This window comes from Pristiophorus japonicus, chromosome 13, assembly GCF_044704955.1.
Source record: "Pristiophorus japonicus isolate sPriJap1 chromosome 13, sPriJap1.hap1, whole genome shotgun sequence".
Classification (NCBI taxonomy): Eukaryota; Metazoa; Chordata; class Chondrichthyes; family Pristiophoridae; genus Pristiophorus; species Pristiophorus japonicus.
In genome coordinates, this window is record NC_091989.1 from 172,369,364 (window position 1) to 172,392,872 (window position 23,509).

The 23,509-nt window shown below is 45.2% G+C and overlaps 1 protein-coding gene across 1 annotated transcript in view; it reads right to left on the reverse strand.

The window, feature by feature from the left end:
- Positions 1–23,509, reverse strand: part of dusp22a (dual specificity phosphatase 22a) — a 362,961-nt gene that overhangs the window by 72,502 nt on the left and 266,950 nt on the right. The window contains exons 6-7 of the mRNA XM_070897023.1: positions 2,172–2,246; positions 1,884–2,055 (exon numbers count right to left, since the gene is read on the reverse strand). Of these exons, the coding sequence (XP_070753124.1) occupies positions 1,884–2,055; positions 2,172–2,246 (247 nt within the window). The remainder of the gene's footprint in view (positions 1–1,883; positions 2,056–2,171; positions 2,247–23,509) is intronic.

Sequence of the window (23,509 nt, forward strand, 5' to 3'; positions counted from 1 at the left end):
TCCTTATCATTTAAGAAACTGTCTATTTCTGTCTTAAATTTAATGTCCCAGCTTCTACAGCTCTCTGAGGCAGCGAATTCCACAGATTCTCCTCATCTCAGTTCTAAATGGGCGGCCCCTTATTCTAAGATCTTGCCGTCTAGTTCTAGTCTCCCTCTCTCTGCATCCACCTTGTACGTTTCTATAAGGTCACCTCTCATTCTTCTGAATTCCAATGATTAGAGGCCCAACCTACTCAACCTTTCCTCATAAATCAACCCCCTCATCCCCGGGATCAACCTAGTGAACCTTCTCTGAACTGTCTCCACAGCAAGTATATCCTTTCATAAATATGGAAACCAAAACTGCACGCAGTATTCCAGGTGTGGTCTCACCAATACCCTGTACAGCTGTAACAAGACTCCCCTGCTTTTATACTCCATCCCCTTTGCAATAAAGGCCAAGATACCATTGGCCTTCCTGATCACTTGCTGTACCTGCATACTATCCTTTTGTGTTTCATGCACAAGTACCCCCAGGACCCGCTGTACTGCAGCACTTTGCAATCTTTCTCCATTTAAATAATAACTTGCTCTTTGATTTTTCCTGCCAAAGTGCATGACCTCACACTTTCCAACATTATACTCCATCTGCCAAATTCTTGCCCACTCACTTAACCTGTCTGTGTCCTCCTGCAGCCTCTTTATGTCCTCCTCACACATTGCCCTTCCTCCCATCTTTGTATCGTCAGAAAACTTGGCTACGTTACACTCTGTCCCCTCTTCCAAGTCATTAATATAGATTGTAAATAGTTTGGGTCCCAGCACTGATCCCTGCAGCACCCCACTTGTTACTGACTGGCAACCAAAGAATGAACCATTTATCCCGACTCTCTGTTTTCTGTTTGTCAGCCATTCTTCTATCCATGCTAATATATTACCCCCAACCTCATGCTCATGGTCTGCAGAGCAGTAGTGATACCTGCCCTCATATATGCTTCTGAGGCATGGACTATATACAGCAGGCACATCAAAGCACTGGAGAAGTACTATCAATGCTGTTCTGGAAGATCCTGAAAATGAATTGGCAGGATAGACGCAATAACATCAGTGTTCTCGTGCAGGCCAACATCCTTAGCATCGAAGCATTGACCACGCTCAATCAGCTCCGATAGACGGGCCACATCGTCCGTATGCCTGATACTAGACTCCCAAAACAAGCGCTCTACTCAGAGCTCCGACAGGGCAAACGAGTCCCAGGTGGGCAGAGGAAACGCTTCGAGGACACGCACAAGGCCTCCTTGAAGAAGTCCCACCAACACCTGGGAATCCCTGGCGCAAGATTGCTCAAAATGGAAGAGAATAATCCGTTAGGGCGTCGAACACTTCAAGTCTCTTCCCCAGGAGCAAGTGGAGACCAAGCGCGTACAACGGAAGGAGCGCATGACAACCCAAGCACTTTAACAAACCGGCACTTCAACCAATGTACTGTCAACCATCGTCTGTCCAACCTGCGACAGAGACTGTAGCTCCCACATTGGACTGATCAGTCATCTCAGAACTCATTTTTAATGTGGAAGCAAGTCATCCTCGACTCCAAGGGACTGTCTATGATGATGATGAGAAGGTGAACTAGATGGACCTTATTCTTTTCTCGTCTAGCAATTCCTAAGTACTTTCTTTATAATGAATTAATCATTTCTTATTTACCTTTTCCAACATCAATCACAGTGACACCCATTAGATGTCACAGTCAATGGCAGCGCAGACTTTAGTAAAGAAAAATGGCGAGTTCTGTTGCACATAGTTTCAGAGATCTACATACTGCATTTGACTTCTTTCACGTTGATCATTTCAGTTTGAAACTCAAGAGATGTCAGGACGTTGCACATGGGCTGCAGTTACCTCTTTCACAAGAGTCGCCTCAAACTCTTGGAGCTGCTGCTGGAAGCCAAAGTTTGGGCTGGCGTACGATCGGGCAGCCTTCACCGCGGACAAGCACTCCTCCCAGCCATAGTCAGTCACCGTCATGAGGTAAGCCACCACCACTGTCGTGCTGCGTGAAACTCCGGCTAAACTGTGCCATGGGAGGGAGAGAGGAGAAGACACTTAATAACACATCTTACTGTATGATTCTGTGAAGGAAATTGATATCCAAATTTTACAGCACTAAGAAGCTGGCACTGCACCTACCAGTGGACAATGCACCCTCCTCCATGCATTCGGCATTCGTGGATAAACTTGATGCACTCCTTAAAGTACTGCATCCTAGGAGACACAAATCAACGATTTACATTGAACAGCTCATTTAGATTATTTTTCAATACAGTTGGTGCAAAAAATGCAAGGTAGGCTCTCTTGTGGAAATATGTTGTCCATTTTCTCCCTCTGCAGAGTATCACCATGAGGACATCTTAATCTGAAAATTCTTTGGTGGTGAAATTGGTCTTCGCCAGTAGCGCGAGACCGGCTCATAGCGAATGGGCAGCCCGTCTTACACCGCGTCCCATTCTCATTTTCATTGCCTGAGCAATTACTGATCCTGATGGTGGGAGGGAGCCATTTTGGCAGGAATACATCTGTGCTGGCCAGTGTATCATTTACTGTTTATCAATTCTGCTCCCTTTCTCAGCACCAGTGGAATTGTACCCCAGCGAGGAATCGACAGCCTTAGGAGATGAGGAGGGTGCGTGGGGGGTTGGGGGGGAGGGGAAATCAGTACCCAGTACCAATGAAACCATAAACCCAACAAGGGACCATGGGTGGAGGGCGGGAATTGGCAGAAAATGGAGGAAGAAAATAAATGTCATCATTAAGCTTTTAATACTCTCTCTTTGTCTCGGGTGTTTTTTTTTTCTTTGTAGACTGGGAGGATTTATGCTAAGCGGAAGGTCAAGCTGTTCAGTCGCTCTTGTTAAATTGGTAAATTAGCATAAGTTAATTTAAATTACCATTAGATACCTTCTTTTATTGCTTCTCCCCCATTGCTCTCCAAATCTCACATCATCTTTTGCACAAAAGGCACTTTACGATGATTGCTAGATCAAGCTGCTGTGTCTAAAATTACCGCTGAATATCTGAGTCACTGCTGAAAGTCTGTTAGAACGACTGTACCTGAAAACACTCACTGTTTGACCGCTTTATTGTGTGTGGGAGAGAGGCAGTGCTAATATTATAGTCCAGCTGTACACTCACATTCAGGTTCCAACCAGTTAATCAAGTTCAAAACCATTTTGAGAAATGGTTCACCCAAAGCAATTCTTCCATGTAAAAGATGGCTTACCTGATGCCGATTAATTTCTTATAAAACATTGTATATCATTAATATTGACAGTGACCCTTTAAATCAAGCATATATCATGCAATCCATCTTATTATTTTTCATAGATCGTGACCTAGAAATTCATTGACGCATGCACATTTTTCAGGTGCAAAACAAGCATCTAAACGTCCAATATGGTGGGCAGCACACACGCGTTCAATCCACGCTGGAAGTGCGCTGTCTGCCATATTGAACAAGGCGTCCGGGCATCCCGTTTTTGGGAGCAATCAAATTTTTAGGCCCATATTTTTTTTTTTTTTGAAATTCGTAGCCAATCGTTCCAATTCTTTGTCAAATCACAAACGCCAGAGGTCACCTTGGGCCCATTCAAGGATCACTCTGCGCCAATGCTCTTAGCCAAAAGGCCTAGAGCCACTGCACCGTTCCTGGAAGTACTGCAATACCAGGTTCGTGCCATGGAGGTGGATGGGTCAGGCCCCCCACACACCTCCGTGGAGGTGGATGGGTCAAGCCACCCCACCCACCTCCTATTTCCAAAAAAGCAAGCATATACCTTCCTGATCCAGGGAGAACCACCTTGGGGTTATGGTGGTTACTCCCCTGCCAGGTCAGTTACGCATGATCTTAGCCAAAAGGCAGGAATAGCACCTTAGCGAAAGATAATGGGTTATATTTCCACCTTTTGTTAATGTTGGCTGCATGGCAGGCAAACCCTTTTTATATTCATGCTGACTTTACCACAAATAAGGTCTGACCGAGGAAAATATACCTAACTGAGGTCCAACATAACCGGCAGTAGATTCATATTTAGGGAAAAAGTAGGGTAGCCTTTATAAGTTGGCTTGGTGGTTTGGTATTTTCCATCATTATAGATGGAGATGAACATAATAGGCATCCAATGTGGTCTCCAGTAGGCAATTTATCATGACCAGGGTTAATTCATAGACCTGGGCTACATTGACCCAAATACAATACAGAATGTGCAGGTTTCAGCTCACAGGACAATCACATGAGTATTATTTACATAAGTAAAGGTGTGTGAGAAAACTCCCAACTCCTACAGTTTCCTCTCAGTTGCTTCCTTATTTTATGGACCGTGTACAAGGCTGAACATTCTTCAATCTTTCTTAAAATCAGTCTTCTGATGATGGTCATCAGTCTTATGACTCTTCTCTGTGCTGCCTCCAAGGCTCGAATATGTACCTTTGTCTCAGTGACCAGAATGGGTCACAGTACTCATAGTCTGGTCTAATTAGAGAACCATACAGGTAGGAATTCAGTATCGCCCTGTTTGGGGCGGTAGCTGTTGAGATGCGCGAGACTTAGCGCCAGGTGCAGAAGTCTCACCTCTCTCCAAACATTTGGGTCTCTGCCCCCAGAAGGAAGTAGAGCACTAAATCAAGCGCTCCACTTCCTTCCTGAGGCACTAACGGGGCGGTCACCTCAGCGCTGCCACGTCCGAGGGGCCCTTCCCTCACTTAAAGGGAAGGGCCCACGCTGCCGACTCTGCAAAGTAAAGAAGGACCTACCTGGACCACCAGGGAGCGGAGGTACCGCACTATCAGCCCGGCATTCAAGCAGAGTGCCAGGCTGAGTGATTGAGGCGAGGACCCTGCAAAGAAACTAGATCAGCAGCACCAACAAAAAGGTCAATTTTCACTCGCCCACCTCGCGGTTAATTTTTGCCGGCCACCCGAACCGTGCCTCCTGCAGCTGCTGTTTTCACCCGGCGCTGCTGCAGGGGGCGGAAGTGAATTCCGGAGCTGAGACGCTCGCGGGGCGATGCGCGCGGCAATGACGTCACGAACTCCGGGTGCAGAGATCGGGCCACAGAGCCGTAGCACCATCGCTAAACCCCCACGCAATATGGCGGGAGTCGTTAACAGCGCCGCTAACTTATTTGTGTTTCCTTAGTGCCCAGCGGTGCACTAATGGGAGGCGTAAATGAGTTGAATTTCTAGCCCATACTGGCTTGTACGCTGCTACTTGGGTTATAAAGTTCAACATTCTCCTTGTTTTGTCATTTGCGCACAAGATGCAAACTGCAAGAACAGATTATCTGTGTAATGTCATAAATTGCTGATGTAAACTGCCCATTTAGCACTGTCCAAACATGGTGAGATATACTCAAGGTTGAGACAGATAGATTTTTGGACTCTCAGGCAAACAAGGGATATGGGGATCGGGCGGGAAAGTGGAGAGTTGAGATCGAAGATCAGCCATGATCTTACTGAATGACGGAGCAGGCTCAAGGTGCTGTATGGTCTGCACCTGCTCCTAGATCTTATGTTCTATGTGGGTTGCTGTGCCACTGGTGATATGTGAAGTCCCTCAAGAAAGCTTATCGAATTTCTAACTTCCTACAAAGTATAAAAGGTTTATTTAAACAAACTAGTTTCAAAATGTTATTCTTAAATTGAAATCTAATTGAATATTTTGACTGGATGAATTTATACACATTAACTTTCTGTAAATTAATGAAGATCTAATGGTAGTAACTACAATAGATTGTGGTATACCATTCTGTATATGTAACACTCTCACTAAAGTGAACATACGGTGAGGCCACACCTGGAATACTACATACAGTTTTGGTTTCCATATATACGAAAGGATATACTTGCTTTGGAGGCAGTTCAGAGAAGGTTCACTAGGTTGATTCCGGAGATGAGGGGGTTGACTTATGAGGAAAGGTTGAGTGGGTTGGGCCTCTACTCAATGGAATTCAGAAGAATGAGAGGTGATCTTATCGAAGCATATAAGATTATGAGGAGGCTTGACAAGGTGGATGCAGAGAGGATGTTTCCACTGATGGGGGAGACTAGAACTAGGGGGCATTATCTTAGAATTAGGGGCCACCCATTTAAAACTGAGATGAGGAGAAATTTCTTCTCTCAGAGGGTTGTAAATCTGTGGAATTCACTGCCTCAGAGAGCTGGGGAAGCTGGGACATTGAATAAATTTAAGATAGAAATAAACAGTTTCTTAAACAATAAAGGGATAAGGGGTTATGGGGAGCGGGCAGGGAGGTGGAGCTGAGTCCATAATCAGATCAGCCATGATCTTATTGAATGGCGGAGCAGGCTCGAGGGGCCACATGGCCGACTCCTGCTCCTATTTCTTATGTTCTTATACAGATTGTAGAAAATACCTGCAGAGTCCATTAGGCTAACCACCTCCACCAGTTCAGTATATCTCATTTTGATTTTGATTTTGACAAAGTCCACCTCTCCCATTAATTAATACGGAAACCTATTCCATTAAACTTATAGTAATGCATGCCAATTTTTACTTCAGACAGCAGATTTATCATTTGCGCACAAGATGCAAACTGCATGAGCAGATTGTCTGCGTAATGTCATAGATTGCTGATGTAAACTGCACGTTTAGCAATATCCAAACATGGTGAGAAACCACCACGATTTCTTAAAACACTATTTATTCGTGTTTAGAATCGTAGACTCTTACAGCACAGAAGGAGGCCATTCGACCCATCGTGCCAGTGCCGGTTCTTTAAAAGAGCCATTCAATTAGTCCCACTCCTCTGCTCTTTCCCCATAGTCCTCCCCTTCAGTTATTTCTCCAATTCCCTTTTGAAAGTTGCGATTGAATCTGCTTCTACCACCATTTCGGGCAGCGCATTCCAGATCACGACAACTCGCTGCTTAAAAAAATCTCCTCAGCTCACCTCTGGCTCTTTGGCCAATTGCCTTATTAGTGTTTTAGCAGCGTGAGCTTCATATAGACAATTGGATGCTGCCATTTCGATTGCTAAAAGCTGAATAGAACACCAACCCACTTGCTCTGTTAACAGCTTGGAGTGTCACTTTTGCAAATCATTTATTACTACCATAAAATTCCAACAATAACAATTTGCTCTTGTGTATACATCACTCTCCTAGTTGTACTTTGCTGTTTTGATTGAAGAACTAAGAATAGCCAGCTCTTGTATTCTGTAGCCAAGGAGATTGTTACACCATTTCCTGATGCATTATTAAAAGACATGACATGTCCTCTATTTCTGGCTCTTTAAGAATTAACAGTCTCTAATTCATTCAAAGGCATTTTGTTTTTAAAAAGCCTCTCCCGGGGTTTCTCGTTTAGGCACCAACTCGGGCTAGATACCCGGTAGAGTAGCCGCAATGACTCTGCGGCCTCAATGCTTACAGAGGCAGCAAGTCAGCAGCTTAAGGACTGAGAAGCAGCGAGTTCACACTTCCAAAGAAACACAAAAGATAAAAGGCAGCTCCAGAAGGAAATACTCAAACTTTGAAAACAAATCTTTTGGAGGGATGAGGGGGGAGGGGGAGGCACCAAAGAACTGCCCTTGTGATGGACGGTGGAGAAAAACTGACGTGTGACTGAGACAAGAACCAGCAATTCCTGTAGAAGTCACATCCGTCCACAAACCACTCCCCTTATACTTACAAGAACAGGCAGCAAAATCATGAGATATACAGCAGCTTTATGGTAACTGCGTTACCGAAACATCTCATTATTCAATAACAACCCAAATTTAGCTCTAGTAAGTCTGATATTTAAGCTACTCGTGCTATCGTAATGTAAATTTGAAGCTTCAATTTTTTTTAAATAGTTGTATGGCAGCTGATCTTTACGTATGTGCTTCATTCTATACAACACTAAATGTAGGAATACGCTCTCTTCCAAGTCACATAACATCCTGACTTGGAAATATATCGCCGTTCCTTCATTGTCACTGGGTCAAAAACCTGGAACTCGCTCCCTAACAGCTCTGTGGGAGTACCTTCACCTCACAGACTGCAGCGGTTCAAGAAGGCAACTCACCACCATCTTCTTCAGGGCAATTAGGGATGGGCAATAAATGCTGGCCTTGCCAGCGATGCCCATGTGCCGTGAATGAATAAAAACGCTGATTTATGCTTCTATTGTTTATGCTTGTTTGCAATGAACTGTGATGATAACTGGCTCGTCCGTATGCATTTGTTTCAGCACTGACTATTTATATTCTATTACACAACGTATGGTTTAAACACACCCTGCCCATTCCCACAGAAAAGAGGAATCGAGTTTTTTTTTAACTTTGACAAAGAAAATTGGAATTAATAAACATTCAGTGGGTTGTTCTCATTCCAACTGCAAAGGAAATAAAGTATAAGGGATAGACAAGAGGGTTGTTGGGGCACTGGCACTCCAATATGTTACTAGTGCCGCATGGTAGATCAACATCCGGATCAGATGCTAAACTGAGGTCCTGTCTGCTCTCTTAGGTGGATGTAAACGATCCCACGGCACTATTTAGAAGAAGAGCAGGGTGGTTATCCCTGTTGTCTTGGCCAATATTTCATCATAGGCAGTCCCTCGGAATCGAGGAAGACTTGCTTCCACTCTTAATATGAGTTCTTAGGTGGCTCTGCATTCCAATACGAGAACCACAGTTTATCCCTCAATTAACATAACAAAACACAGATTATCTGGTCATTATCTCATTGCTGTTTGTGGGAGCTTGCTGTGCACAACTTGGTGGCCGCGTTTCCTACATTGTAACAGAGACTATGCTTCAAAAGTACTTCCTTGGTTGTAAAGCACTTTGGGACATCCTGAGGTTGTGAAAGGCACTATATAAAAGCAATCCTTTTTTTTTCCCTTAACATACAGTAAGTTGTTGGTCTGGTCTATGCTGTCAAAGAGAAGCGTGGCTCAGATATCAGGTGCTTCCCGATAGGCTACGAGCAACAGTTCAAAGAGCAACTCACGTCTGGATGGCTCTCATGTTCCCCACAATACAACAGTGACTACACTCCAAACGTACTTCATTGGCTGTAAAGCACTTTGAGACGTCCGGTGGTTGTGAAAAGTGCTATATAAAAGTCTCTCTTTATCTTGTGACATCTCTTTTGAGCTGCTTCAAGATTTGAGAGGGGCTTGGGAGCTGGTCACCTGTCTGCCTTGTCAGCTAAGGTCATGTAAAGTGAGAGGGAAGAAAATCAAAGGAAGTGAATTTTTTAACTGAGGCAGGAGGACAGAAGCAAAGCTGACTCGATGGAAGATAACAAGCTACGAGTAGATAGAGCAGGCGAAAACATAGATAATTAAACACATAGAGATTGCTTATTATTTTCACGGAAAAAAAGAATCGACTTGTATTTATATAGCGTCTTGGAGGACCTCAGGATATCGCAAAGTGCTTCATAGACAATGAAGTACTTTTAAAGTGGAATCACTGTTGTAGAGAAATGTGGCAGACAATTTGCACAAAACAAAGTCCCAGAAACAGCCGTGAGATTAAAACCAGATAATCTGTTTTTAGTGATGTTGGCTGAGGGATAAATATTGCTCATGACACTAGGAGACGTCCCCTATTCATTTTCAAATAGTACCATGTGATCTTTTACTAAAGGGACAGACAAGGCCCTCAGTTTAATATCACCCACAGTGCAGCACTCCCTCTGTACTGCACTGAAGTGTCAAGTGAGATTATGTGCTCAGGTCGCTCGAACTTGAACCTAAAGCCTTCAAAAAATAGAATGACTTGCATTTCTATAGTGTTTTTCACGACCTCAGGACATCTGAGAGCACTTTACAGCCAATGAAATACTTTTTGAAGTGTAATCACTGTTGCAATGAAGGAAATTACCAGCTAATCTTTTTTTTGGTAATGTTGATCGAGGGATAAATACTGGCCGGGACACCGGGGATAACTCCCCTGCTCTTCTTCAAAATAGTATAATGGGATCTTTCACGTCTACCTGAGAGAGCAGACAGGGCCTCAGTTTAATGCCTCATCCAAGAGACGGCACCTCCGACAGTGCAGCACCTCCGACATTGCAGCACCTCCGACAGTGCAGCATCAGGAGCATCAGCCTAGGTTTTTATGCTCCAGTCTCTGCAGTCGGACTTGAAGCCACAACCTTCGAGATACATGCCAAAGAGGTGAAAGTGCTACCACTGAACTATGGCTGACACTTGCAAGAAGCTGGAATGGGTGCGAGTGAGATTTATGACCTTTTAAAAATTTCAAGCATATATTTTTTTCACTTATTGTTGTTGCTGATAGATGACCAGTGCTCCTTTCTCAAAGTGCAAAATATAACAAAATATAAATATAAAATATTCCCTACTGAAAGTAGAAGCAGGATTTTTCAAGAGCCTTCCTCTAACTTCGCTTTGTGATATACAGTGTGCCAAGGCTACGTGCAGCTCCAGCCATACGAGAGAAAATGTGGAGATTTTGAAAGCAGCAAAGAACAGTCAGTACTTGAGGTTCATTCACCTCATGGATAACTTAATAGGGGCCAAATGTTGGAACTCTTCCATTAACTAAACCCATGGTTTTGCAGTAATAAGCCTGTGGCACAACCGCTGTGCTGCAGATCCTTCTGGGTTTGCGCAAACAATGTAGGTAGAAAGTCATCAATCACATGACCAACCAAAAACCCAACAATTGACAAAAAGCTACTAAATAGGAACACCATCAACCAACAGCACCACTGCAGTTGCAGCATTGCATTAAATTGGCCCATCCTTTCCCTAGATAGATTAAGAATGACCTTGCCCTCAAAATCCTAGAAATGTTCAAGTCAGGAAGATTTGAGCGCATTTGCTCTAGTACACACCCCTGTACCCCCTTCACCAACCAGGACCACACAAAACTATGGTAATCCTTACCACCTTTCAATCCCAGGTATGACACGGCGTAACAAATTATTTCTGTTTTACCTCATCTTTTCTCCTATATTTTTGCTCTCTTTGCTAACTTTCAATTTCTCAAACTTAAACAAAAATGAGAATAGACAGTCACTCGGGGGTAACCTAGAGGTTGTGGCACTTACATTTCTTTAATATACAGTGTCAGCTGTGGCTCAGTGGGTAGCACACGTAGCTCTGAGTCAAAAGTTTGTGGGTTTGTAATCCCACTCCAAAAACATGAGCACATAAATCTGAGGGAGCATTACACTGTCAGAGGTGCCTTCTTTTGGGTAAGACATTAAACTGAGGCCCTATCTGCTCTCTCAGGTGAGTGTCAAAGATCCCATGGCACTATTTTGAAGAAGAGCAGGGGAGTTATACACGGTGTCCCGCCAACATTTATCCCTCAATCAACATAACAAGAACAGATGATCTGCTCATTTACACATTGTTGTTTGTGGGAACTTGCTTGTGTGCAAGTTGGTTGGCGTGTTTCCCACATTACAACAGTGACTACACTCCAAAAATACTTCATTGGCTGCAAAGCGCTTTGAGACGTCCAGGAATTGTAAAGGTGTTATATAAATCTAAGTCTTTCTTTCATCATTTGTAACATTTATTGCTCTTCGTTCATCTCACTCAGAACATGCTTGCGCCTATTGTCTCTTTTCTCAGAGTATGATATGCAACATTACTTGCATACACGGCAAGTAGGTGGAACAGCACACAACCCTGAAGAGAAACCTCCGCAAGAGCAAATGGTATGGCACCTTCCAGCTCCCATTCAGCCATGCGCCTGTGGACTATTATCTAGCTTGTATTTTATGTACAGTTTCAAGTTAATGAAGCTTAGGGTCAGCGTACATATCCCATATCTGAAGAGAGGTTCCTTTGACCAAATATATCACTATCTCATCTGTAATGTATGCACCTGGGAGTATGCTCACAGGTTTGTGGAGCTGTCGAGTTGGGAGTGGCTTTGCCAGTCACATGATGTTCACAAGTCTCAATAAAACCCCATCCAGTTGGGTTCGGGGGATCCACGACAAGGCAGGTGGTTGTGAGTCTGGTGGATTAACTAGTAATGTGTAGTGTGATTGTGAAACCTTTTGCTAATAAACCAACTAGTTCTTAATAGCAATGATAATTACATCATCTAAGAGCCTGAGACTGCATTCTACAGGGGACACATGCTCATGTGGGGAAGGGGAAATATTCGCTTCCAGTACTTGTTACTTGAACACACTGAAGCCAAAGTCTGACCCATATTCTTAAGAAGATTCACCGGATGTAGAGATTGTCCTGGAGAGGGAGTTAGAGCACATGGTTATGGGGTGAAAACCCTGAAGCGGGAATTTCTTTGTGTTAACACGCCAAAAAAACACATGTTCCCCTTAATTACTGCGCATACTTATTTTGGGATCTCCATATGGTCCATAAATTTATGGTGATAATTAACAATGATGCAACTAGTAAACAAAACTCCATTTCCCCATAAGCCGCTGGCAACAAGGATTCTCTGAACAGAGGACATGTGACTTGGACAAATGGTTCCGACTGAGAAACTCTTACATAATTTAATGTGCCTGGACAATAACCTTATAGTAAGCATTTGGGAACCAATGGCTCTTTTTTTGGTAAACATAAGAATATAAGAAATAGGAACAGGAGTAGGCCATACGGCCCCTTGAGCCTGCTCCGCCATTTAATATGATCATGGCTGATCTGATCATGGACTCAGCTCCACATCCCCACCAGCTCCCCATAACCCCTTATCTCCTTATCGTTTAAGAAACTGTCTATTTCTGTCGTAAATTTATTCAATGTCCCAGCTTCCACAGCTCTCTGAGGCAGCGAATTCCACAGATTTACAACCCTCTGAGAGAAGAAATTTCTCCTCATCTCTGTTTTAAATGGGCGGAGCCTTATTCTAAGATCATGCCCTCTAGTTCTAGTCTCCCCTATCAGTGGAAACATCCTCTCTGCATCCACCTTGTCAAGCCCCGTCGTAATCTTATACGTTTCGATAAGATCACCTCTCATTCTTCTGAATTCCAATGAATAAAGGCCCAACCTACTCAACCTTTCCTCAACCCCCTCATCCCCAGAATCAATCTAGTGAACCTCTCTGAACTGTCTCAAAGCAAGTATATCCTTCCGTAAATATGGAAACCAAAACTGCATGCAGTATTCCAGGTGTGGCCTCACCAATGCCTTATATAGCTGTAGCAAGATTTCCCTGCTTTTATACTCCATCCCCTTTGCAATAAAGGCCAAGATACCATTGGCCTTTCTGATCACTTGCTGCACCTGCATACTATCCTTCTGTGTTTCATGCACAAGTACCCCCAGGTCCCGCAGTACTGCGGCACTTTGCAATCTTTCTCCATTCAAATAATAACTGATAAAAGAGAGAACAAAAGTGGTTAAACGAGAATGGGTTTGCAATTAAAAATTATGAACAGGAGTAGGCCTTTCGGCCCCTTGAGCCTGCTCCGCCATTCAATAAGATCATGGCTGATATTCTACCTCAACTCCACCTTCCCATACTATCCCCATATCCCTTGATTCCCCTAGTATCCAAAAATCTATCGATCTTTCTCTTGAATATACTCAATGACTAAGCCTCCACAGCCCTCTGGGGTAGAGAATTCCAAAGATTCACAACCTCTTTGAGTGAAGAAATTTCTCCTCATTTAAATGGCCAACCCCTTATTCTGAGACTGTTACCCCTAGTTCTGGACTCCTCAGCCAGAGGAAACATCCTCCCAGCATCTACTCTGTTAAGCTCTGTAAGAATTTTAGGTTTCAATGTGATCACCTCTCGATCTTTTAAATTCCAGGTAATATAGGCCTAGTCAACTGAATCTTTCCTCGCAGGACAATCCCCCATCCCAGGAATCAGTCTGGTGAACCTTCGCCGCACTCCCTCTAAGGCAAGTCATCATCATCACCATAGGCAGTCCCTCGGAATCGAGGAAGACTTGCTTCCACTCTTAGCATGAGTTCTTAGGTGACTGTACAGTCCAATAGCGAACCACAGTCTCTGTCAGAGGTGGGACAAATAGTCGTTGAGGGTAAGGGAGGGTGGGACTGGTTTGCCGCACGCTCTTTCCGCTGCCTCCGCTTGATTTCTGCTTGCTCCCAGGAATGGTCAGCAATATTCCAACTGAGAATGACCGGTGCTGAAGAGGTTGGCTAAGTTAGGGTGGATTTTCTGAGATCCTGCTCTTGGGAGATACCTGGCCCACCATAAGCAGGAATCAGAAATTTGCAGGATTAGTGCTCAGGGTAAGTCGGGAATCTCACTACAGACGAGGGCTCAGAAAAGTCACTCCATTCTGTCAAGATCAAATAATGCAATTTAGTTGTTTCACTTCAAACAGCTCCTGCAGCATCACTATTTTCATCTGACAGCGCTATTCTGTAAAGTCCACTGTAAACTCTTCTTCCACCTTTCCACCTGCCAACTGCTAGATGGGCAACTGGAGTCGCAATGTTGAAGTATAGGGCTCAATTTTCCCCAAAGCTTTTTTTTTGGCGTACTTGAAGAGTTACGCCCGATTTTTGGGGGCCTAAGTAATCCACAAAAAAAAAAAATTCTAAGTTTCCCTGTTGGATTTCTTCACTTTGGCGTGGCATAACTCGACCTTTAGTTTTGGGGGTGGAGCCTTGATCTGCACCAAAAAGATCAGGCTGCCATGGTAACCACAGACACAATGCGAGCTGAGATTGCAAAGTGAAGCATACAGCCAGCTCCCAACACATTAAAAGAATTGAAAAACACATAGCAGCAACTTACCTCCAACCCCTTCCGAAGGGCTTGCTGGTCCGGTCCCATTCTCGGTCCCCATTCTCCCAGTCCAATCTCATTCTCAGTCCCCAAATTCATTTTTTCTCTCTCTCTCTCTCTCTCTCTGTGAACCAGGGACTGAGAATGGGACCAGACTGGGAGACTGGGGCCCGAGAATGGGACCGGACAGCCTTCGGGCGGGGTTGGAGGTTAGTTGCTGCTATGTGTTTTTCAATTTTTTTAGTGTGTCCGGGCATCTGCTGCGCTGATTTCCTTAACTCTAGGGAAGGTTTTTATGCAGAGACCACATACACTGGCCTAAGCACAACTGGAATAACTCTCAGCTGGTCAAACTTCCCTAAATGGCCAGAATTGGCGTAGGTGGCTGGTTACGCCCCCTTTGGCTGAAAATAAAACTGCCCTAAAAAAATCGGAACTAACTCAGTTACGCTGGTGCAAATTGATTGGGGAAACTGTGTTTTTTCAACTTAGGCCAAAAAGAGCAGCCTGCTGCAAAAAAACGGTGCAAATCACTGGGGAAAATTGAGCCCATAGTTTTTAACCATCATTTCTCCCAATTTTGAGGGGGGGGGGGTGATCACATAGCAGTCATGGTGATGGGCGGTGATCAAAAGCTCAGACTCGATTAGTGTAACAGATGCAATATGTGCTCCCTAATTGTTTGGTAAGGAGTTTAAAGCTCTCTTTGGTTGTTGGTATCCCCTTCTGTCTTTGCTAAAATTCTAACTGAAACTCACTGAAACGCATAAGATTCTGAGGGGGATTGCCAGCGTATATGCTGGGAGGTTGTTTCCCTGGTCACTCAGCAGGTTATGAATCTATGGAATTCTCTAGCCCGAAGGGCTGTGGACGCTGAGCCGATGAGTGTATTCAAGACTGAGATAGATAGATTTTTGGACTCTACGGGAATCAAGGAATTATGGGGATCGGGCAGGAAAGTGGAGTTGAGGTCGAAATTCAGCCATGATCTTATTAAATGACGGAACAGGCTAGAATGGACTCTATGAATCCAGAACCCTATTGCCCACTGTCTATAGTCCACCAAATAATCTACCTACATTATATCACTCACCTGAGAATTTAATACAGAAACTATTATCATTATTATTTGTGTTTCTCCCTTTTCCTCCCTCCTCTCCAAAAACACACATACAAGAGCTCTAAATGTAATAGAAAGTTGAATCCATAAAACTGTAGAGGTTTACAACACAGAATGAGACTATTTGACGCCTCATGTCTAGGCTGACTCTTTCCTAGAGTAATCTTCCTCTCTCCCCACAGCCTGCTTCAAACAGTTATCCAATCTTCCCTTAGAAAGATGCAATGATCTCTGCCTCAACTATTCCCTGTGGTAAAGCATTCCATGCTCCAACAAACCTCTGTGTAAAGAACTTTCTTTGAACTCCTCTTCACTCTGAGTAACAATTTAAAATTAATGACCCCTCACCACTGACTCCCTAACCAAACAAAATAGTCTTTTCCCTATTCACTCTATCTAAAGCCTTATAATTTTTTAACACTCTATTAAGGCTCCCCTTAGCCTTCTCTGCTCAAGTGGAAAAATCCGAGAATCTCAAGCCTCTCCTCTTAACTATGGTTTTCCATCCCTAGCATCATCCTGGTGAATCTATGCTGTACGCTCTCCATGGTTTAAATGTCCTTTCGACAATGAAACTGCATAAGAACATAAGAAATAGGAGCAAGAGTAGGCCACTTGGCCCATCGAGCCTGCATACAGTACTCTAATTGTGGTCTAACAATGTTCTGTACAAAATGGTCATTACTTCATTACTCTTGTACTCTATACCCCTATTTATAAAACCCAAAATACCACTGGATTTTGTTCATGGTTTTTCAACCAACCATCGTGCTTTTGGGAATTATACATTTGAACCTATAGGCCTCTCTCTTCCGCCATATGTTTCAGTATCTTTTCATTGAACGTATACTCCCATTCCTTGTTTTTCCACATAAAACATATTACCATACACTTAGCCACATTAAATTGCAACTGCCACCTGCCTTGGTGTCTATTTCTTCCTGACATCATTTACACTCCTCCTCAATATTACAAAGCTCCTACTTTTGTGTCATCATAACATTTCTAGATTCACCCTGTATCCAAGTGCAAATCATCTATTTATACCGAACCTAAGGTGGATTCAGCACTGGCCCCTAAGGTACAACACTTCTAATCCTTCTCTAATCCAAACACTCATTTACTCTTTCTTTTTGTTTCCTATCCATGATCCTGTCTGCAACCTCCACCACCTAGAAGGACAGGGGCAGCAGATATATGGGACCACCATCTCCAAGTTTCCCTCTAAGTCACACACCATCCTGACTTGGAAATATATCGCTGTTCCTTCATCGTCGCTGGGTTAAAATCCTAGAACTCCGTCCCTAACAGCACTGTGGGAGTATCTTCACCACACGGACTGTAGTGGTTCAAAATGGTGGCTCACCACCACCTTCTCAAGGGCAATTACGGATGGGCAATAAATGCTGGCCTTGCCAGCGACACCCACATCCCATGAATTTAAAAAAAACAACTTCCTATCCAAGCTACATTTCCTCTCATACCATATGCCTGAATTTGACTAACGTGCCTTTTGTTTGATACCTTTTTGAATACCATCTGAAAGTCGATACACGATACAGCGTCTGCATTCCCTATATCTATCAAATCAGTCACCTCTTCAAAATACTACCACATTTGTCATACACAACTTGTCTCAGCAAATCTGTGATGGCTGTCCTTGATTTTTTTTTATTCGTTCCTGGGATGTGGGCGTTGCAGGCAAGGCCGGCATTTATTGCCAATCCCTAATTGCCCTTGAGAAGATGGTGGTGAGCCACCTTCCTGAACCGCTGCAGTCCATGTGGTGAAGGTGCTCCCACAGTGCTGTTAGGGAGGGAGTTCCAGCGGTTTGATACAACTGAGTGACTTGCTAGACCAAATCAGAGGGCAATTAAGAGTCAACCACATTGCTGTAGGTCTGGAGTGACATATAGTCCAGAACAGGTAAGGATGGCAAATTTCCTTTCCAAAAGGATATTAGTGAATCAGATGGGTTTTTATGACAATCCAGCAGTTTTATGGTCACCACTGCGGATACTAGCTTTTTATTCCAGATTTATTTAATTTGTTGAATTTAAATTCCCCAGCTGCCATCGTGGGATTTGAACTCATGTCTCTGGATCATTAGTCTCGGCCTCTGGGTTACTAGCCCAGTAACATACCCAAAATCTGTTGCAAGTTAGACTATGGGCAGCAGAGCTTTGGATGATGTCAAGTTTATAGAGGGTGGAAGATGGAAGGCTGGCCAGGAGAGCGTTGGAATAGTCAAGTCCAGAGGTAACAAGGGCATGGATAAGAGTTTCAGCAGCAACAGAAATAAGTAATCAAATTCAGAGAAATAGAACAACATGAGGACCATCAAAGATCCCACTCTGAAAGCCTATGAAGTAAACAGAACTTCTCACATTCTTATTCATATATAACAAGGCCCATTAAATTTAAGCACTGAATTTTCTTTGCTTTGTGCAGAAGTTCTCGAACAATAACTTACTTCCCTAGAATTGTACTTGGAAAAAGAGGACTGGGGCGCTGATCTCATCATTAATTTTTCTGGTTCATGGGACCTGATACACTCATAATAAAGGGTGAAACTAAGTACTGTGTGTAATAAGCAAGTGTGACCTTATATAAGATTCCAGAGTGCAGGTACCTCGTATGTGACCTGCTTATATACTGTGCTCCCAAGGGATGCTGGGGTCTCTTGGGACTCCAACAGGTGGGCCCTCTGGTGGTCAGTTGTCATGCAGGTTATATAAGGGTTAAATACATAACACCACTCCCTCGTGAAGTCAACAGTACACTTATTTACAAGGTGAGATGATCTGGGGCTTTATGCTCCCTTGTCGATTGTCTCGGTACAAATGCTGGTGTGGGTGGGTTGGTCAGTTTTTCACTGGGCTGTTGGGCAGCTGGCCTTGCTGGGCTGCTGGGTATGATGAGTTTGGTTTCGTGGCCACTTGTGTGTGTGTTGTCGGGTCAAAGTGGTGGTGTCCTCTTTGGGTTGTTCGTAGCTGTTGATGAACCGCAATTTGATTTGGTCCAAATGTTTTCTGTGCATTTGTCCATTGGCCAATTTGACCTGAAACACCCTACTCCCCTCTTTGGTTGTGACCGTGCCAGCAAGCCATTTGGGACCATGTCCATAATTGAGCACAAACACAGCATCATTGATCTCAATATCGCGTGACAAATTTGCGCGATCATGGTACACATTTTGTTGATGCCACTGGCCCTCCACGTGATCATGGAGATCAGGGTGGACAAGAGAGAGCCTTGTTTTAAGCGCCCTTTTCATGAGCAGCTCAGCTGGGGGAACCCCGGTGAGTGAGTGGGGTCTGGTGCGGTAGCTGAGCAGCACTTGGGACAACCGGGTCTGCAGGGAGCATTCCGACACACGTTTCGAGCTTTGCTTGATGGTCTGAACTGCCCGTTTTGCCTGGCCGTTGGATGCGGGCTTGAACAGGGCAGATGTGACGTGTTTGATCCCATTGCGGGTCATGAATTCCGTAAATTCAGCACTGGTGAAGCACGGCCCATTGTCGCTGACTAGGACATCAGGCAAGCCGTACATGGCAAACATAGCTCGTAGGCTTTAAATGGTGGCCGTGGACGTGCTTACAGACATTATTGCACATTCAATCCATTTTGAGTAAGCGTCTACGACAACTGAAAACATTTTGCCCAGGAATGGGCCCGCATAGTCTACGTGGATTCTCGACCATGGTTTGGAAGGCCACGACCACAAACTTAGCGGTGCCTCTCTGGGTGCATTGCTCAGCTGAGAGCAAGTGTTGCACTGGCGCTCGCATGACTCTAAATCTCAGTCGATGCCGGGCCACCACATGTGGGATCTGGCTATGGCTTTCATCATTACGATGCCTGAGTGGGTGCTGTGCAGTTCACATATGAATGTGTCTCTGCCTTTCTTGGGCAAGACCACGCGATTGCCCCACAATAGACAGTCCGCCTGCAGGGACAACTCGCCTTTGCATCTGTGGAATGGCTTAATCGCCTCCTGCATCTCAACTGGGACACCGGACCATGCCCCATGGAAGACACAGCTTTTTACCAAGGACAGTAAAGGGTCCTAGCTGGTCCAGGTCCTGATCTGGCGGGCCGTAACGAGGGACTTCTCGTTCTCGAATGCCTCCATGACCATGAGCAAGTCCGCTGGCTGTGCCATTTCCACCCCGGTGGTGGGCAATGGCAGCCGACTAAGAGCATCTGCGCAGTTCTCTGTGCCCGATCTGTGGCGGATTACATAATTGTATGCCGACAGCATGAGCGTCCATCTTTGGATGCAGATATTAATCCCTTTGCTCTCAGAGAACAGCAATATGAACAGCTTGTGGTCAGTTTCAAGCTCAAACTTGAGGCCAAATAACTACTGGTCCATTTTTTTTAATCCTGTAAATGCACGCCTCTTTTTCAACCATGTTGGCCCTTTCGGCCTTGGACAAACTCCTGGACGCATAAGCGACCGGTTGCAAAATCCCCGATTCGTTAGCCTGTTGTAACACACACCCGACCCAATATGGCGACGCATCGCAAGTTAGCACTAATCGTTTACAAGGGTTATACAGGACAAGCAGTTTGTTAGATTTCTGGCTTTCTTAAAGGCATCCTCTTGTGAATTCCCCCATACCCAGTCGTCTCCCTTGCGCAGTAGCGCATGTAGGGGTTCTAAAAGGATGCTTAACCCAGGTAGGAAATTTCCGAAATAGTTAAGGAGTCCCAGGAATGACCGCAGCTCCGTCATGTTCTATGGTCGCGGCTCGTTCTTGATGGCCTCCGTCTTGGCGTCGGTGGGTCTGATGCCATCTGCTGCGATTCTCCTTCCCAATAATTCGATGTCCTGTGCTAGGAAAACACACTTCGAATGTTTCAACCTGAGCCCCATGCGATGCAACAGACTAAGAACCTCCTCCAGATTCTTCAAGTGCTCCACGGTGTCCCGACCTGTAACCAATATGTCGTCCTGGAAAACCACTGTGCAAGGAACCGACTTTAGCAGGCTCTCCATGTTCCGCTGGAAGATCGCCGCAGCCGACCGAATCCCGAACGGGCACCGGTTGTAGATAAACAGACCTTTGTGCGTGTTGATGCAGGTGAGGCCTTTCGATCGTTGACACGTGGAGAACTGATATCTCGCCATCAAAATGGTTTTCTTAGGACTTAGCTGCTCCCAGATCAGCGTACATAATTCTTTGTAGGATTTCTCCGTTGGTTTTGTTGGGGCCAGGAGATTCTTCATGAGGCCATAGGTTGTTGCCCCACAGACAGTTAGGAGGATCGCCCTTCGTTTGGTAGCGTTCTCGTCCCCTTCCAGCTCGTTGGCCACAAAGTATTGGTCGAGTCTCTGCATGAAGGCCTCTCAATCGTCCCCTTCTGAGAACTTCTCCAGGATGCCGACTGTTCTTTGTATTTTCACGCAGTTGTTTGTTAGCTCGTCGCCAAATGATACACTCATAATAAAGGGTGAAACTGAATACTGTTTGTAATGAGCAAGTGTGACCTTAGCTCCTTTAATAAGATTCCAGAGTGCAGATACCTCGTGGGTGGCCTGCTTATATACTGTGCTCCCAAGGGATGCTGGGATCCCTTAGAACTCCAACAGTTGGTCAGGTGTCATGCAGGTTACAAAGGGTTAAATGCATAACAGGACCAGCCTGAACCTTTTCCGAGAGATGCCGCCCTCGATAAGGCCAATTGATATATTTCACCTGTTTCATTTCGAATTCATTTGGAACTGTGAGAAGCATGATATGCAAGTTTCTGTGTGTGCCAGCAGCAAAAAACTGATCTAACAAATGTCCTCAAACACCGTTTTTTGTTGATTATGCATATAAATGCTTCCAAAGAATGTCACTTCGCTGCCAGCTAGACTTGTAAAGACATTTGTTTTCACAGTGTTCCGATCATAATCTTAAAATCTTAACTGGAAATCAACTTAGAACATAGGAAGTTAAACCACTGGAGGGCCAACGGGAAGAAAGAGTTGCATTTGGTGCTCATTAACATGAGGGATTTGGCTTCTCAACGGCTTAGTGTGCTCCATGTCATCATCAACATAGGCAGTCACTCGGAATCAAGGAAGACTTGCTTCCACTCCTGAAGTGAGTTTTTTGGTGGCTGAACAGTCCAATACGAGAGCCACAAACTCTGTCACGGGTGGAACAGATTGAGGGAAGGGGTGGATGGGACTGGTTTGCCGCACGCTCCTTCCGCTGTCTGCGCTTGATTTCTGCATGCTCTCGGCGTTGAGACTCGAGGTGCTCAGCGCCCTCTCAGATGCACTTCCTCCACTTAGGGCGGTCCTGGGCCAGGGACTCCCAGGTGTCAGTGGGGATGTTGCACTTTATCAGGGAGGCTTTGAGGGTGTCCTTGTAACGTTTCCGCTGCCCACCTTTGGCTCGTTTGCCATGAAGGAGCTCCAAGTAGAGCACTTGCTTTGGGAGTCTCCTGTCTGGCATGCGAACTATGTGGCCTGCCCAGCGGAGCTGATCGAGTGTGGTCAGTGCTTCAATGCTGGGGATGTTAGCCTGAATGAGGACGCTGATGTTGGTGCGCCTGTCCTCCCAGGGGATTTGTAGGATCTTGCGGAGACATCGTTGGTGATATTTCTCCAGCAACTTGAGATGTCTACTGTACATGGTCCATGTCTCTGAGCCATACAGGAGGGCGGGTATTACTACAGCCCTGTAGACAATGAGCTTGGTGGCAGTGTTGAGGGCCTGGTCTTCAAACACTTTTTTCCTCAGGCGACAGAAGGCTGCACTAGCACACTTGAGGTGATGTTGGATCTCGTCGTCGATGCCTGCTCTTGTTGATAGGAGGTTCCAGAGATATGGGAAATGGTCCACTGTGTCCAGGGCTGCGCCGTGGATCTTGATGACCGGGGGGCAGTGCTTTGCGCTGAGGACAGGCTGGTGGAGGATCTTTGTCTTACGGATGTTTAGCGTAAGGCCCATGCTTTCCTATGCCTCAGTAAATACGTCGACCATGTCTTGTAGTGCAGCCTCTGTACGTGCGCAGACGCAGGCACCGTCCGCATACTGTAGCTCGACGACAGAGGTTGGGATGGTCTTGGCCTGGCCTGGAGATGGTGCAGGTTGAACAGATTCCCACTGGCTCTGTAGTTAGTTCCACTCCAGCGGGGAGCTTGTTGACTGTGAGGTGGAGCATGGTGGCGAGAAAGATTGAGAAGAGGGTTGGGGCAATGACGCAGCCCTGTTTAACCCCGATCCACACGTGGATTGGGTCTGTGATGGATCCGTTGGTAAGGATCACGGCCTGCATGTCGTCGTGGTGCAGGCAGAGGACGATGACGAACTTTTGGGGACATCCGAAACGGAGGAGGACGCTCCATAGACCCTCGCGGTTGACAGTGTCAAAGGCCTTTGTAAGGTCGAAGAAGGCCACATATAAGGGCTGGCGCTGCTCCCTGCATTTTTCCTGTAGCTGTCACGCGGCAAAAATCATGTCCACTGTGCCCCGTAGGGGACGAAATCCGCACTGTGACTCCGGGAGGAGCTACGTGGCCACAGGGAAGAAGACGATTGAGGAGGACCCTAGCAACGACTTTCCCAGTGGCTGATAGCAGCGAGATTCCTCTGTAGTTGCCACAGTCAGACTTGTCCCCTTTTTTAAAGATGGTCACGATTATTGCATCTCTGAGATCCCCC